This window comes from Limanda limanda, chromosome 11, assembly GCF_963576545.1.
Source record: "Limanda limanda chromosome 11, fLimLim1.1, whole genome shotgun sequence".
In the NCBI taxonomy this organism is placed as follows: Eukaryota; Metazoa; Chordata; class Actinopteri; order Pleuronectiformes; family Pleuronectidae; genus Limanda; species Limanda limanda.
In genome coordinates, this window is record NC_083646.1 from 10,927,625 (window position 1) to 10,945,215 (window position 17,591).

A 17,591-nucleotide genomic window follows, 5' to 3' on the forward strand; every position below is an offset into this window, starting at 1 on the left:
CTCTGACCTGACAAACAAAATCAATGGAAAATTCCTCCTCTGTAATTCTCATATTTCACTTTCATCTTAAGTAAATCTACGTCACCGCTGTGTTTGAGAAGCCGGTACTTTACGTGTGTTTTTTCCATTTTCTGCTGCTTTAACCTTTATACTTTACACTCCACTGCTTTTCAAAACATTGCATTGTTTACTGCTCTGTTTATCTGACATATCATCATATCTTAGAACTGATCCACTGCTCAGTTGATGAAAGTCTCCCTGTTGTCGAATCATTTTTGTTGAGAATTGAGTCAATGTTTTATTCTCACAAATACTGCTAATATAAGTGTGATGGTAATCCTATAACTGGATTCACATGATGTGCACAGAACTGTGTTCTGTACGTATTTTGTGATGATATAACATCTGGATTTTAACTCGTACTGAAATATTTATACATAAGCTTTATACTTCAGTAAATGTACTTAATTACTTCTGACATCCCTTCCAACCCACAAATACTGAACATGACATTTTAAAGTCTAATCTGCAAAACTCTGTATCAAGAGATAGATTATGAACTTATTTTAATGTTGTTTTATTTAAAACTATACTGTTTCAATTCTTTTTTTTACCTTTTTATTCTATATATATTTTATGACGCTCTTATGCCTCATTGAGCTGTTGTGCATCTTGTACCTGTCTGTGTTTGCTTTATGATTTTGCACCATCTGTTTCAAATGAATGGCCGCCTGTTGGTTTTTTGAATTGAATTTATTTGAATTGTAAGCAGCATTTCATTATTGCTGGCTGAGCTCTTCTTAGCTTCTGATCTTCTAAGTAGCTGAATTATTTTATTATATCATGATGTGTTTTGCATATTAATTTGCACCTTTCTTTGTTCTCTTAAATCCACGTGCAGAGACACGGGCCGATGTCTGCAGGGAAACACAGCACAGTGAGGGTTTGTGCATGTTCTCAGCACAGATCTGCTCTGATAGCAGCGGGACATGAGGGAAACCAGTCTCTGGTGTTGGACAGAGGCTGATCCCAGCAGATGTCAGAATCTGATTTGACTCAAAGCTGCTGATCAGTGGAAAAGGAGAAACCAGGAGGTCACTCTTCAACACTGTGAAGGTGATATTAGGTCATCAAGGTGAACACGCAGTCATTACTTTTGTGGCTGCATTGAAATATATGAATAAGTTCATGTATTTATCGTGGATGATACTTCATCAGGAATTAATATGATAACTGAATTATTAGACGTTGCATGATTTTATGGTTTGAACACAACCATGAACAAGCTGAGTAACATTAAGCTAAAAGCACCAGCTTCATAGAACTGCTATAAACTCACATTTGCTCTCTTTTCTTATTCCCATGTATCTATTCATCTCATATATATTTTCCCGTTGTTGTTGAATTTGGTGCATGAGCTTTTATTCAGAGTGAGGGGTTTTGTTCCGATGTCTTGGGTCTCTTCACTTCCATGTTGAAGGTCCAGTGTGTAAGATTTAGGTGAAAGGGATCTATTTGCAGAAATTGAATATATACACCTCCTAGTGATGTTTTCAGTGGTGTGTTTCATTTTATTTTTTACAAAAGTTTGTTTTCTTTTCCCTAGAATGGGTCTTTTATATTTAAATACTTTATATTTACATCTGGAGCAGGTCTACATCTAAACAATTATGACAACTGAAGATTTACTGGTGTTCTCTTTTATGTTTGGAAGGACAGGGTGAGGTGATGTGGATTCAGCTGCAACATCCTTCTTTACCACTAGATGTCACTAGCTTCTGCACATTAAACCTTTAACTCAGTTTTTGTGAGTTTTTCTGTATTTGGACCTTTTGGTTGGAGGAATGGGACTCATTAAAACAAGACAAGATTTGTTTTTAAATAAAGTCATATCATTTATTTTACAAATTTTCCACAATTATGGAATAGTGGTGAACACTCACAGCTAACGATGTGTGTAGCCTGACACACTTGTCTCACTCACGCACACACACACTCACGCACGCACGCACACGTTTCCTACGGTACACACAGGTTACACACACACAGGTACATACTTACGAAGCATTTTGCCTCCTTCCTCCAAGTGTAAATCAGATCAGATTTTTTCCATCTTTGCCATTTCACACATTCACAAAGCTTCAGTGACTCAGTGTCTTTACTCTATCGAACAAAAAGAGGTGAAGTGTGAAATGTACACGACTACACGTACAGGTGAGTGCTGTTCAGCTCTGTCCTCATCACAGGTGGACACAGTGTTTTCAGCCGAGGTGACGCTAGTGGCGTTTGACCGCTCCAACCACACGAGAGGCCCCGGCAGTGAGAGTTCACATCTAACCTCTGGGCTTGTTGTGCTGACTTTGGACGGATGGTTTACAGCTTTTGCTCCGACACCGAGCGAACTTTACATTTTCACTGAAAGTTAATGGTGAGACCTCATAAGGCAAACCACATGCTGCTAGGTAGTACACTGTTTTCTCTGCTTTCAGCATTTAAGTGGAGAGGAACTTTAAAACTTTACAAACAACTCAAAAGATAAAAAAAGGCTTTGATTGTCTTCACGCAATTCTTTGTGAGGAGAGATCTCCTTGATTTTTTTTTTTTTCTTCACTGACCTCACTGCGGTGGAGGTAGGGGGACATTTGAGGGAGGGACATCAGCGGAAGAGAAGGTGAGAGGTAGGACTGCAGATGGGTGAGGAGAGAAGGCAGACAACAGCAAAGTGAAATCTATAGTGAAAAACATCGAGGAATCTTTAAAAGTCCTCGTTCTCCTTAACAACTCCCTGACCTCACTTTGACCCGGACCAGGTGCATCCCTCTTCTTTTACTTGTCTCAAGCGACAGGCAGGAAAAGTCCGATCCTCTGTTTCTCACCCCTTCTGGTTGTAGTGTCAGGTTTATCCGAATACACAGCGGCAGTCTACGCCGATTCTCTCTTTTTTTTGTTTGGGCTCAAAATGTGCTCCGTGAAAATAAAACGTCTTGCAGAAACTAGACACGACAAGCAGAGGAATGTGAAAACCACAGAAATCCTGTTGTTCTGTAAGCTGGGATTTCACACCTCCACCTGTCCCTGTGTCAGATGGGCTCTGAGCTGCTGGGCCGCCGTGACGATCTTCCTCTGGTGTCCCACCAGGTTCACCCCGAGGTTCTGGACGTCACTGAAGAGGAGAGAGCAGGTGAGGAGAGAGATATATATAGTCAGTCACATTAGCATCATTGTGTTTATGAACATTGCTGCTTGTGGTTTTTCATACATAAATATACAGTATATAGATGTATTCTTTCGACAGGGTCTAAAAATGTAATGTGCATTTGAAAAAGGTGGACTGTCTTGCATGAACAATACAATATAACACACAATTTGCATTATAGAAGGTAGAACATACATATGCTGCAGTTCTCTTTTAATCTGAGAGTTACAGTAATACCCATCCATACTCACTCCATGGTGAGTGTGCTGACTCTGTCTAAAGTGTCCAGTGTAGCCCGGTCGAACTCGTCCTGATATCTCTCCATCCTTAACGCCTTCAGCCAATCGCTGACTGTCGCCACTGCTGATAGGTCTGTGGGGGTCGGGCTGAGCAGCGTCTGAGAACAGCTTCTGTGATGTCAAAAAAGTGAGAGCGTGAGTAAACAGCAGATTGTACATCACCTGCTGCCTGTGATGTGCTGGTGACGCGCTCGCCGTCTCACCGGGTCGGCTCCGTCTTGAGGGCGGCCGGGTGCCTGATGAGCCGATCCAGGGAGGACAGGAGGGAGTCGAAGCCGAGGCGGTCCGCCCGCTCGGCCTGCCAGCACTGAAGCATCAGAGAGTGGAGGGCGGGCGGGCAGTTGGGGGGGGCGGGAAGACGATACTGGTCTGCCACTGCCTTCATCACCTGAGAGCAGAGACAGAGAGAGAGAGAGAGAGAGACGTGAGACAGACGTGGGGCAGATGGTGCGAGGAGTCTTGTGTAATTGCCTCACATAAAAGGCCATGGACCAGTGAGGGCCTGCAAGAGTGACTCAGAGAAAATCATGCAAATTCCAGCTGCCTGGCATTTTAAATGTGTCTGTGGAATAAAGAAGTGGGGGCCAGTGATAAAGTAAATTTACTTAAGTAGTTGTCTTAAATCTTTAAGCACTGCTTCTTTCTTGGAGTCGCCCCGTGTTGGAGGAAATTACACTTTAATTCCACTTTCCTTCGGAGGAAAATCTATATTTCAAACCACCATGTTAATATAAAAGCCGATTTGCAGAGTAAACCTGTAAAACCAGACCTTAACTTATAATTCACATTATTAGCTGGTACGACAGATTGGAAGGACTTTTACTTTTACTTTTTAATTACATATTATCACAGCGTAGCAGTTAAAGTTGTACTTATAAGACCTTGAGTGCATTTGCATCACTAATTTATCACGGCTTCTCCTGCTCAGGCAAAATTTTCTCCCTCATACTCACTTCTTGATTGCTCATGTCCCAGTACGGGCGCTCTCCGTATGACATCACTTCCCACATCAGTATGCCGAAGCTCCAGACGTCACTGGCTGAGCTGAACTTGCGATGCTGAAACGCCTCCGGTGCTGTCCACCTCACGGGAATCTTACTGCCCTGATGGAGGGGGGGGGGGGGGAGAAACAGAAGCAGTGAAGCAGCGAGCCAATGAAAACCCAACTGAAGAAAAAAAGCCCTTGTCCCTGAACGCACCAGCGAGGCAGTGTACGTGGGTATGTTGTGGTCCATGCCCCTCATGAGTCGTGACAGGCCAAAGTCCGACACTTTGCACACCAGGTTGGAGTTGACCAGCACATTCCTGGCTGCCAGGTCCCGGTGGACAAAGTTTCTCTCAGCCAGGTAACGCATCCCTGCACCGACTCCCCTCAGCATCCCAATGAGCTGCAGGATGCTGAACTGGCCCTCGTTCTCCTGAAACATTTAAGACGGTAGGATGAGGCAGCGAAAAAAGGATATTTTGCATTCATAGTGGAGTGAAACCTGTGCTGTCACCAGTCATGTGTGCCATCGATGGGACATTAGATTAGATTAGATTAAACTTTATTGTCATTGTACAGTACAAGTACTTATACAAAGAAATGCAGTTTAGCATCTAACCAGAAGTGCAAAAAAAGGCAGTAAAAGTGCAGAGTATTTTGCTAATTTAAAGTGAATATGTAAATAAATAAGATCTGTACAGTAAGAAATATAAATGGAATATTACAGTATTAAGAGGTATTGTAAGATATAACAACGATGACTACACTATGAGCAAGAAAAATATATAAATATATATAAATATGAATACACTATAGGTGGGATAATACAGTATTAAAAAAAAAGTAACAGTCTAGTGCAAATGTTCAAATGTTCAAATGTTCAGTGGTTGGAGGAGGGTGTTGACACTGTGCTGTTTTCTCACCCTGAGGAATGAGTCCAGCGGCCCGTTCTCCATAAACTCAGTGATGATCCTCTCTGGAGGGCTATGGGTGACCACGCCCTCCAGCTTCAGCACGTTGGGGTGGTCAAACTGGCCCATGACCCCCGCTTCACTGAGGAACATCCCCCTCTCCCTGTCAGACGCCCCCCAGCGAAGAGTCTTCACGGCCACCAGCACCTCCCTGCGACCCATCGGACGGTAACGACCTCGGGAAACTTCGCCGAACTGAGCTGGAGCGGAAAGGAGGTGGAAGAGATCACAACGTGTCCACAGTCAACTCACAAACATCAAGGATGAGATTCAAAGGGCTGAGTGTCACCTACCTGAACCAATCACCTCCTCGATCTTCAGGTGAGTGGGATCTATCTCACGGGCAAACTCTTTGACGGCCTCACTGGGGTCTTCATAGGTGGATGGGTCCACATAGTACTTCACTCCACCTGGAATTCAAATCTAGTTTATAGTCCTCAGCACGTACTTATCCTGACTTGAGGTTGGGACGATCTGTTTTCGTACAGTGACAGATTTTAACTAATAATGTGCATCTAAAAATTAATATTATTTGATAAAACACAGAAAGTTGATTTCATCTTTTTCATTCATTCAGAAAAACATTGAGCTGCTTTCTGCTGGATGAAATATAAATGTTCTTCTTGGGGGCAAAATCTTTCTTTTAAATGAATCATATTTATCAAATATTCAAAGAAATCAAATTAAACAAATGAAACCGAAACTTGGTTCGTCAAAGAGCTTAATCATGCACTGAATAAATAAAATATATTATAATAGGCAGCCTTTTCTCCCTTCAAAATAAATCATTCATTTGACTAAATTAAAATGATACAAAATTTAAATACATCAATTAAATATAGCGCCTCTCACCTTTGTTACTGATGTATCTCTGGAGCCTGTCGCTGTACGGGCTCTCCCTCCTCTTACTGTCACGTCGAGAGAAGAAAAGTGTGAACATGCACAATATTATTAAAAACTCTACATCACACTTCTGATATAACGCGAAGATCAACCACTCACCTGCGAAACACCAGCACGACCACAATCGCCGCCACGACCAGCAGAAACGCTGCCCCGCCCATCACCGAGCCGACCAGCAGAGGAAGTCGATTCTGGATCTGCTGGGAATGTTCCTCTGAGGGGGAGAGAGTGAGAAGTCTATCGGCTGTAACGTGTCATTCGAGAAGGTCAACAGATATGGCAGGGGTCTTCAACATTTTTCAGGCCAAGGACCCCCAAACTGGTGGAGAGATGGAGCAGGGATCCTCTACTATGTATATTGTATAAAATTGTGTTTTATATTAAACTGGGCCTAGTGCCATGTATAAACATAGCTACCCTGTTATTGTGCATTCAATACTAAGCTATTCAAATATTACACGGGTTCATATATTCATGTTTTTAATTTAAACATGTGCAAGGTACAGGGTGGTCATGCCACTGCCATTTATAAACATACATCTTGCATACAACACTGAGCTATTAAAGTTATTCACAGATTAATGTTTTTACTTTAAACATACATGTAGAAGGGGCATGTATGAACAACAAGGGACCCCCTGCTGAAGACCTCTAAACTATGGAATCAAATAGTTTTATGACGTTGTGCTTTCCTGTCTTTTCTATCTGGTGCTTTATATTTATGTGCTGTCTTACATTCATGATTTATATTGTCCTGTCCATGATTTATGGCTAATTTCCACCACTTTGCACATCCTCCAAATTTGATTTAAGCTGCAAAGATTTCCCATCTCTCCCTTTGCTCCACCCTCCACCCTCCTAACACCCTATCCCCACCTGTTGACTCCTACAGGGAGGTTGAAGGTATTTGCTCATCCCTGCCCATTATATTAAGGTAATCATATCTGGATGCCAAACTTTAAATGTGTTCTGCTAAGTTGTCTGAATTACAGTTACACAGTTTGAGGGAAACAGATGTCACTGGTGTACTCTCGTACCCAGAGGCAGCGTGGTGAAGTAGATGGTGTTGCTGTAGGGGCCGTAACCTCGCTCATTGCGGGCTCTGATCTGGAAGCCGTAGATGGAGCCGGGAATCAGAGGGTTGATGGTCACGGTGTTGGTCTCGCTGTACACGGTCATCGCACTGTTCACATCTGAGCCCTGAGGGACACAAGGGAAAGAGGATGAAGACTCCCGTGCTGTGTGTTGTGTGTGTGTGTCTGCTTTACTCGTGTGGCGATTCACTGGGCCCACCTTGTCGTAGTATCTGAGCTGGTACTCCAGGATGTCTCCGTTGGGTCGGTCCGGCTGAGGCCACGATAGAGTGATGGATTCTGGGGCTCGGCTCAGCTGGTGCATCATGGGAACTATACTGGGAACTGTGGGGGACAACAGATGATTAAAATCCCTCAAAGTCATCTTGCAGCTTTTGAACACTAGTTTTGTGTTTTGGTGAGACAGTGACCACATGGGGGCAGTGTCATAGAGTCTGGAGAGGATAGTTGGAGAGCAGGAAAGTGCAGTAGGAGTTTTTAATGGAGCACCAAGCTGGATCTAGTTACAGAGACCATACTGGCTGGACCGGTTACAACTTTCCAGAATTCCATTCATTTATTCAATAAAGAGCACATGCAAGAAAGATTTGAGATCTTTAAGGGTCAGTGGAGGCTCTAATCAATCTAGGGCAATTTCGTGGAAAATTTATAATGGTGCATTTTGCCGACAACAAGGCCACTTTCTCCTCTCCCTCTCCTCCCCTCTCCTCTCCCGACTCATCGGTCTCTTTATGTCTGTCTTTTAGTCTACCCCATTTCTCATTTGTCCCTCTCCTCCACCACAGTGACCATAATGAGATCTGACAGGATATTGTAACCTCGAGCAACCTCCTGTCCCGAGAGCAGTGGCAGAAAAGATGGAGGAGACAGAGAGAGAGAGAGAGAGAGAGAGAGAGAGAGAGAGAGAGAGAGAGAGAGAGAGAGAGAGAGAGAGAGAGAGAGAGAGAGAGAGAGAGAGAGATGGAGAGGTGGTGGAGGGGGAGACGAACTCCAGACATGCAAACACATACACACACACACACACACACACACACACACAAACACACACACACACACACACACACACACACACACACACACACACACACACACACACACACACACACACAGTGTATCTACACAAACATCATCATCAAAGCTTCTCTTCCTCTTTCATCCCCACTTTTTCAGCGTCTCTGCCCGGTCCTCACCTGACTGGCTGGTGGTGAAGTTGATGCTGGCGTATCGAGCAGAAAACGGACTCAAAGCCGACACCTCATTCAGGGCTTGCACCTGTCGATAAGAGGAACACGCAGACGTGACATAAAAACGCATATTTACTTTTCCTGACACGCTTCAGTGTTTGAGACACATGCAGCTGTGTCGCTCAGTCAGCAAATATATTATCCTAATGAATAAGAACAAAGCAATGATATAGTGTGTGAGTATTTGTTGGTGTGGAACTATGCAATAACACAGCAAAGAGGAACCGCCTCCTCTGTGGCCTGAGGAGAAGGTTTCATCATCCTCATAAATTTCTGGAAAAACCACTTACAACGGCACCATCGATTCATTCCCAATACTTGTAAACCAGTATAGCAGGCAATTCAGGCTCAAACCTTTATTATTATTAAACAAAGTATCAAGGAGAAATAGTTTATTTATTTATATCAAAGTGTGTTGTGTGTTTTTCCACAGCACCTGCATGAGATATGTGACTCTGGTCAGCAGGTTGTTGAGGGTGACCTTGGTTTGTTTCAGGTTGGTCTGGGAGGGACTGAACGTGACGCCTTCACCACACCAGGAGCACGTCGCCGGGTTGCTGAAGGTGGGTGAGGGGCAGATGCGGCAAACCACCCCGTACCACACCTCACTGCGGCCCCCCATGTCCGAGGGCGGGCGCCACCGGATGGACACCCCGCCGTCATCGCTCTCATACTCCCAGGACATGGAGTTGGGAGCAGATGGAGGAGCTGAGGAGAAAAGCAGAGAGATGGAGAGAATGGGAGAGGTTTTGACAAATGTAGATGGAAGCATCTGCTACAAACATAATGAAATAAAAGAAACACTGTAAAAGTAATGGATGAACATAGACTGTGGCTGTGGGGCAGTTAAAGCTGAGAAACTAAACTACCTGAGAGTTTCCTTGGCTGGTGAAAGTAAATATCAATTATCATGTGTTGTAGGAAAAAAATGGTTCTCACAGTCGGTGTAAATGGCGAAAGAGGCCCACCCGAACACTTCATAGAGAACCAGCTATAAACAAACAAACACACAAAGCTCACTTGTGCAGGCAGAAGAGTTGGCATCATTAGCTCCCCGGTAGAAGCCGCTGCGACATTCACACATACTGGATCCTGTCTGACTGGTTCTGCTGTTGGAGGGACACACGGAGCAGGGAGCCGAGCCTGAGACGGACTTGAAGTAGCCCACAGGACACGCTGAGGAGACACAAGGGGGGAAGAGCTTAATACACAATTTATATACATTGAAAAGTAAAGTCAGTCGAGCTTAACAGTTCATTTTTGAGGTCAGAAACAGCAGTTGACCCAACAATCTTAACTGTTGGTCCACTGTTTGTTTGTTCTGGACCTCTCTACCATAAGTCCTAATCAGTAGACGGAATTTCCTCATTTGTCACACAACTTTAGACGTAGATTACAGAAGGTCTTGGTCGACAGCACGAGAATAATTGAGTAAGTGGAGCTTGAGATAAGATTGTCAACACGGGTTCAGTTGGGTTTCTGTGCAGTGATTCATGAAGAGATGTAAAAATATTCAGAATGAATGAAGAAGGACATCTATTGAGGTTGCCATTGACAAGCGCAGTAGCTAAACAAAATAATCATTTACATACGGTTTGTTACAATTCTTCAAGAAATACATTTTGAACTCTAAGAATGTGAATAAACCTTTTGATTCTCAACCGACTGAACAGCAGAGGAACCGTATGAACGTCTGGCCAACGCTCATGAGTCACAGGTTTAAAAATACATTTGAACCCTCTGAAACGCCGAGTTTGTGTAACTCTGATTTGTCCTGGTTTTTAGGGGGTTGGCTCTGTCTTGCACAAAATCAAACAGGAGACATGTTTTATTTTGTTAAAGCACCAGTTTCAGTTTGGTGTGTGGTTCAAAAGTTCATATAGGAAACACAACGGCCTGTTGTTTGTTGTTGGCTTTGTTCAGCACGGTTATTGAAGTGTTTACAGATGAAGTGGCTTCCGTTTGCAGAGAGAAGCTAAACCACCGAACAACCAAACCGACGCTCTGTGTTTTGGGAAACACCCTTAACTGTTGTGTAGCAAAACAATATAAATGAGATTGATACAACCCTTGTGTCTATATGTACAATGTGATGCTACATAAGTACAATCAATAGATATTATTTTTAAATCTTCACCAGCATGTAAATATGTTGGGTTAGACAGCTTGTATGAAATGTGTTAATCTTCTAACCAGCTGCCAGTTAGCTTAGCTTAACTCCATAAGTGGAAATGTTAACCTCGCCATTACAACCAGTAAAAACGTTTTTTGGTGTTTCAGGTTTCGTAAAGCTTAAATGAATGACATATAACAGTACGGATGTCCTGAAATCTATTCTTTAAAGATGTATTAAAACTTTACAGTCTGTTACACAAAACTGTGAGTAGTTGAACAAATTAGGAACAACTTGATAATTAAATGATGACAAAGAAGTAGGCCCTGAACGACTGTGACGTGACGAGTTAGAGAACACAGAGAGAAGCTGATAAACTCTGAATCAGCCGCTGAACAGCACAAAACTCCCGACACCCCCCAAGTAAAGTGATACATCAGTGCTTCATGATGGTCAGACCATTATCAACCACTTTCTGTGTCCCCTCCAGGGAAGTGAAGGCAGACTGAGTGTTACCAAAATGTGTGGCGAAAAATATCACACACACACACAAAAACACACACATACAAACATTAAAGGACATTCGAAGCTGCGGGGCTGTTATCCTGAACTGATGTGATTTACAGTGGAAAATCTGTGAAATGCGCCAATAGTGAATGTCAACAGCCGGACGGAGGTCAGAGGTCGAGGTGACGCACACTTCAGTCCGCGCTGCCACCTGCCAGAGCCTCGAGTGCTCGTCCTTAGCAAGAGTAGGAGAACAGTGAGAGTACGCTGCCTCTGGGTGGGTCCATGTGTGTGTGGGTGTCTTAGTGCTTAAAGCAGTGTCGAATAAAGGTTGGATTGTGTATGCTGGTAAATGGCTCAACTGATCACACCTGAGAAGAACCCTCTCATCTGTGGTTAAAGAGTGAGGGGATCTCAGAGTTAGAGGATGAGCAAGTGTGTTTGCTTGGTCCGGGTCAAGGAGTGAAACCCTGAATGTATTTATATAATCTTGTCAAGAACATGTCTTAAATCTTATCCCCTATACGTGTGCGTGGATGCTTGTGTGTCTGTGTGTGTGAGTGTGTGTGTGTGTGTGTGTGTGTGTGTGTGTGTGTGTGTGTGTGTGTGTGTGTGTGCTGGTGCGGCGTGGGAGTGAAATACTAGCAGGTAAGATGTGAAAGTGGGAAAAAAATACAGAGATAAAAGGCTTTTTGTGTTCTCACTTGTCTCCGAGAGCCGGCTGTGCTTTCAAACAGGTGTGAAGAGGTGGAAAGGGAGAAGAAGAAAGAGGAGGAGAGAACATCGGGGGAGAATAAAACGGGAAAAAAGGGAGAGAGAAACATGAAGATGGATGGCCCGGGACAGTTGGACGGGGAACAGAGGGATTATGTAAATGAGTGCCAGATGATGGGTAAAAAAAAAAAAAAAAAGAGCAAACAGGGAGAGTAAGGTCGCAGGAGAGCGACTTCAGAGGAAGAGAGGGAAATATCCACCTTCCTCCATCTTTTATGTCCCGGCTGCACATTACCAGACGTGTTCTCCTACAGATCTGACACCAAACATGACTTTGCTACAAAGCCTCTTATCGCAACTGTTATGGGCAACAACTAAACCCCTTCCCCCCCGATTACAGCAGCCAATGAGCGCTCACCCAACCATCCACCCCCCCCTCCCTTTACTCTGTAGCGCAGCAATGAAGTTCTGTAGGTAGCAAGGAGAGAGGGAGGAGGAGGGATTGAGAACAGTGGAGTTAAAGGTTTGCTGATAAAAATCAATAAGTCTCTGCGGGACTGAGATTCCAGTGAGACACCGGTCTGACCAATCCAAAAATCAATATTACTGTTTTTATAGCATCTGATAACTCATTTAAACCAAATGTACAAGGGTTATAAGGATTAAAAATGCACACTATCTAAACTGACAGAATTAATCTGACATTTGGTGGGTAAATGCTGCAGCCAGCCACTAGGGGCACAATTGAGATTTTCTGGGTTCACTTAAATTTTTGACTCCGACTTTTAGAGTAATTTGTCAATCACTGGAAAATGAATCCGTTTTAAAAGTTGATTACCTATTTCTGTAATTGTATTGATGATTTTCAACCAGATTTTTCAGGACGGCTTGTTACAAATTTCACAGAACTGAGAAAAGTGTCTGTAGATAAAATGATGATGAAAGTTTATCGCATCTTTACTCAACTGAAATCAAATAACTTTTGTGTCTCAACTCCATGTAGTGTAAGTCGAACTATAACCTGTTATTTGTTCATTTTGTACCTTTGTCTTCTTAATAATACATGATTTCGGTTAGTGTTTGTACGATTTGATTTTGATCCTAAACTGTGGATTCTTGTTATAATACAATGGAGATTAAGCTGAATCTGATCTAATCCATTTATCTGGGAGTTCATGGTAATGAAATTTACGAGTGATGGGAGGACATCAGCTAGAAACATAGGCAGATATATAAATAGTTACCGATATGGAAAAGGAGATAAGTAACATATAAACCAAATTGAAAAAATGTAGTAAAAAGAAAGAAAATAGTACAATTGAAAACATAAATTAATTTCCAAGAGGATAAACAGAAATACAAAAAAAGCAATGGGGTGAGTAATTTGACGTTAACATAATACTTTGGTATGTAGATCACTGACCCAGTTTCCCTCTTTCTCTCTTCCTCTCCCTCTTTCATGCACTCATTCCTTCTTTTGGCTTCCAGCGTAATCTCTCTCTCTCTCTCTCTCTCTCTCTCTCTCTCTCTCTCTCTCTCTCTCTCTCTCTCTCCCTCAGACACTCGCATAAGCTTGTTCACAGATGCGACCACACAACAGGCGAGGTGGGTACACATTGGTCAAACTGTAAATGCCTTTTCCCTTTGCTCCTCCACTCCTCGTGCATCTCAGTGAAGCCTGGAAACAGACAGACACTGGGCATGTTCTCTAATATCATGTGTTTCCAATGTGAGCTGCAAAAGAAAATATGTGACAGCAAATAATCCTTCGTTGGACGTTTCCTCATAAACAAGTCGGCTTTCCCAACCCATTAAAAATACAGCAGTAAAAACAGAGACTGAACTTTACTCAGAGACAGATTCAGAGCACAGTATAACATTTGACAGCGTGTTTTAGACGAATACAAAACTCCTAAGTAAAAAGATAAATCAGGGCCCGAACACTGAGTACAACAAGTTCACAAATGTTTAATGAGGAAACATCTGGACCATCAAGGATGTTCATCATCCATGAGAAAGAAAAACCAGAGTGTGGTCTGAAATAACTCCTCTGCCCACAATTAGGAGGTTACGTGAAGCAAATTAGTCTAATTGTAATTGGAGGGGGTAATTTCATGTGTATATATTTAGGCTGTTTTTCTTTCACATGGATGTTTGCCGGAGCGAGAGCTCGACTCATTAAACTTAAGCGATTTCGCAATTTTGAGTGCGTGGACTACTTCTCTTTATCCCCTGTAAGCTGCTTTGGTCCTGCACCTTCCCATCTGGGGGTCGACAAGCGCACTGTTCACCTTTTTTAGGAAAATCTTGCCTCGTCAACATGTCGCTGACAACGGATTAAAATCAAGCAGAGGCTGCCACGAGGACAATGAGATTATAACGTCCTCAGTATTGTTTTATTTTGTACGGCTGAAACCGACATTTATGAGTTAATATTCGTAAATGTTACGGTTTTTGGCAAAAACAACAATCTGCTCTCAGTCAGGATGATGATGTCATGAAGCTGTGTAGGATCAAGAGTTGTTGTTTCTACCACCATTGTCACAAATGAGGAACTGTATTTTAGTTTTATTTACATTACCCAGCAAACAGAAATAAATAATCGGGAACCTTTATGAGGGACATGTACAAACAGCTAACTGGCTCATATTGTGTTTTGTCCTTCCTTGTTTGTCTGGGAAGTTAAAGCAGAGATGGACAAAGACGCAAGTAAAGCAGATATGCTGCAATTAAAAGACCAAATGAAATGTCTGTGTGCTTTTAATAAAATCAGGGATTTCTCTGGGTTTGAACATAGTTGGACGTCAACAACATAATTTTTAATGTTTTAATGTGTAATCTAACACATTTTCAAATAGCTTGACCTGTACTAATGGACTTGAACAACACTGGTTATGAGTTTTCCACTGAACATATCATGGGTAAAAAATACTGAGAAACAAGAGATGGATTTTTTATTCTTAGAGGAAACAAATCTCTTGCTTTTTGGTGAACAGTGTCTTTCTAGGACCAGAATGGAGTGGTAATGACACTTCAAACAATACCACACTTGCACTTTTTCTTCACTTCCTCCCCAAATGTTCTTGTTGTTCACCACGACGTGCCTCGGCCTATTTAGTGGACGTGTCTGTGCTGAGAGTGAGCACTCTAGGTGACAAATCATCACAATCTGACGAGTCGAAGATTTCTCTGTCAGAACACAGTCACACGCCATAGAAAAAAAAAGAAAAGTAGATGTAGAAACCCAACATTGGTCCAAATGAAGTTAAAGTCCGTTTGAGCATTCTGCAGTAATCCCTGTCCCAAATCCTCGACAGTGGCTTAATATTCAAGAGGAATCCAGCACAGGGATGAGGCTCATCTGAGGATGAAGCACGGCCAGGTTGGACCAGCTCTGGGAGCCCGCAAGTAAAGGACTGTTTCATGTTTGGCTGAACAGGTGTAATTGTGTCTCATGCTCGGCCGTGTTTCCGCTGGTGCTCTCCATCCCTCTTGTGCGATGCAAATGTCAAAGGAGAGAAACATCTTCCTCTTGTGTGGCAGGAAAATAAAATAACTGCCACGGTTGCGTGAGTCTGAATCGCTGCTGCTTGTCATCTGCCACGGCCCTTCACATTTTTCAAAAGACCGGAGATGATCACACAGAACCCAAATGTTCTTTTTCGTCTTGCTTGAGACGAACACCTTCATAAATAATTGAGTAATGATCTTTTAATGTCAGCCTGCCAAAGCGCCGGCTCTGTTTTTGTAAGTGTTTGATGTTTCAGCTGTTTTTTTGTTTTTTATTTAGCACCGCTCCAAACGCTGCGGTGCTGTTTTCAAGGGAGTTACGGACTTAACAGAAAAATCAGGCACCACACATGAGGTGGATTAACAAGCGACCGTGAGCTTTTTCTCATTTTCATTTTCACTTTTGACACATACAAATGGGAACATCCAGGGTCTGACACAGTGGAATAAACATTCTGAGAAAAAAAAAATATTTATATATATAGTTGCAATTAATAAAGGTTTTGCACCTTTTAAAGACCCTGAAAAACCGACTCATCACATTCACAAACTAATATTGCAAAGTTTGTGCTGTTATCAAACGACCTCGGCGCTTAATTCAAACGGGAACAAAATGTACGATTGAGAACGGCAAAGAAAGTTCGGCTACTGTTAATAATCCTTGACGACTGCATCGCCAGCCAACCATCTGCCTCCTTTCTCAATAATCCCAGGGAGCCGGGGAGGACAACAATGTAATGATGCCAATCCAAATCATTAGTCAGTGGAGTGATCAACAAAACATAATCAAATGAGGGTCGGAACAAAAAGCCGGAGCAGCGTGGGCAGGAACGTGTGAGATCATTCATACACAGGCAGCGCAGGCCTTTGCTGCGGCAGCTGAGCCGAAACCGAGGGGTGATTTGTCAGAAAACATCAATCAAGTGCGGACAAACACAAGTGAGGACTGAGTGCAGATGTAAAAGCAAAAGAGCATGAACACATTTCACAGCTGACTTGGCAGAATTAGAGGACTAATTGTCCTGGAGTTAGTTAGACTTTGAGGGCCCCCATGTGAGGGAACTGAGCCATTATGTCCATTGAAATTCCTGTAGGCCACAGAGTTTTACAGTAATTCTGGCTTTTCAGTCCCGAGACGTCTGTGGACGGATTGAAACGCAACATCAGCATCACGGAGAGATACACGCACATTCACGCACAAAAGGAATCCATTGCTCATCCCGTCTTTTCCCTTCACACCCTCGGAATTTTTTGCCTGCTCAGTTCTTTAAGTCATTAACTTGCATCCTCCTATCTTTCACTCTCCCTCCTTCTCTCCCTATTTCCCTCCACTCACCCCCACTCCCCCTGCGGTTTCTGTCACTTGTTCACAGACGAGTGGCCATTACATCGCCATGACCTAAATGTGTCACATCCCTCGCACTACTGCTCCCTCGCTCTCTTCCTCTTTCCCTCCTCCTGCTCTCTCTCTCCATTTATCCCTTCCTGTCCGTCTGGACATCTCTCAAATATAGTTTTTCCCTGTGTTTTTCTACCTCTTACACCCACTTTAAGAGGTGCAAACGCCTTTGACCACTTTTGAAATTGCTGACCTTAGTATCTGTTTGGCTCTCAGCGGTGTGCTTTTTCCTATTGATATTCCTCTACTCTCCTCTCCTCTCCTTTCCTTTCCTCTCCTTTCCTCTCCTCTCCTCTCCTCTCCTCTCCTCTCCTCTCCTCTCCTCTCCTCTCCTCTCCTCTCCTCTCCTCTCCTCTCCTCTCCTCTCCTCTCCTCTCCTCTCCTCTCCTCTCCTCTCCTCTCCTCTCCTCTCCTCTCCCGTATATCCCTACAGTTTCCTTGTATTCCCTGAAGATATTTCTGTATTGATGGTCAACAAATCCTGCACGGTTACATCACTACAGATGATTGCATGGATGAGACATGGTCGCTCTGCTTCTCATCCCATCCCGACCTGACCTCACATATAACACACGGTTGTGAATCGGAGTGACAGCGACTCCTTTAACTATTGATCCATATGCTGCGTATCCCATGAAATACCAAGAGGAGAACTG

At 43.1% G+C, this 17,591-nt stretch overlaps 1 protein-coding gene across 1 annotated transcript in view; it reads right to left on the reverse strand.

Moving 5' to 3' along the window:
• Nucleotides 1-3,057: 3,057 nt before the first annotated feature.
• ephb6 (eph receptor B6) overlaps nt 3,058-17,591 on the reverse strand; it is a 34,263-nt gene continuing 19,729 nt past the window's right edge. The window contains exons 6-19 of the mRNA XM_061080697.1: nt 9,713-9,868; nt 9,129-9,400; nt 8,639-8,720; nt 7,648-7,772; nt 7,392-7,554; nt 6,454-6,568; nt 6,304-6,359; nt 5,745-5,861; nt 5,404-5,651; nt 4,695-4,913; nt 4,449-4,598; nt 3,699-3,883; nt 3,448-3,606; nt 3,058-3,163 (exon numbers count right to left, since the gene is read on the reverse strand). Of these exons, the coding sequence (XP_060936680.1) occupies nt 3,058-3,163; nt 3,448-3,606; nt 3,699-3,883; nt 4,449-4,598; nt 4,695-4,913; nt 5,404-5,651; nt 5,745-5,861; nt 6,304-6,359; nt 6,454-6,568; nt 7,392-7,554; nt 7,648-7,772; nt 8,639-8,720; nt 9,129-9,400; nt 9,713-9,868 (2,153 nt within the window). The remainder of the gene's footprint in view (nt 3,164-3,447; nt 3,607-3,698; nt 3,884-4,448; nt 4,599-4,694; nt 4,914-5,403; nt 5,652-5,744; nt 5,862-6,303; nt 6,360-6,453; nt 6,569-7,391; nt 7,555-7,647; nt 7,773-8,638; nt 8,721-9,128; nt 9,401-9,712; nt 9,869-17,591) is intronic.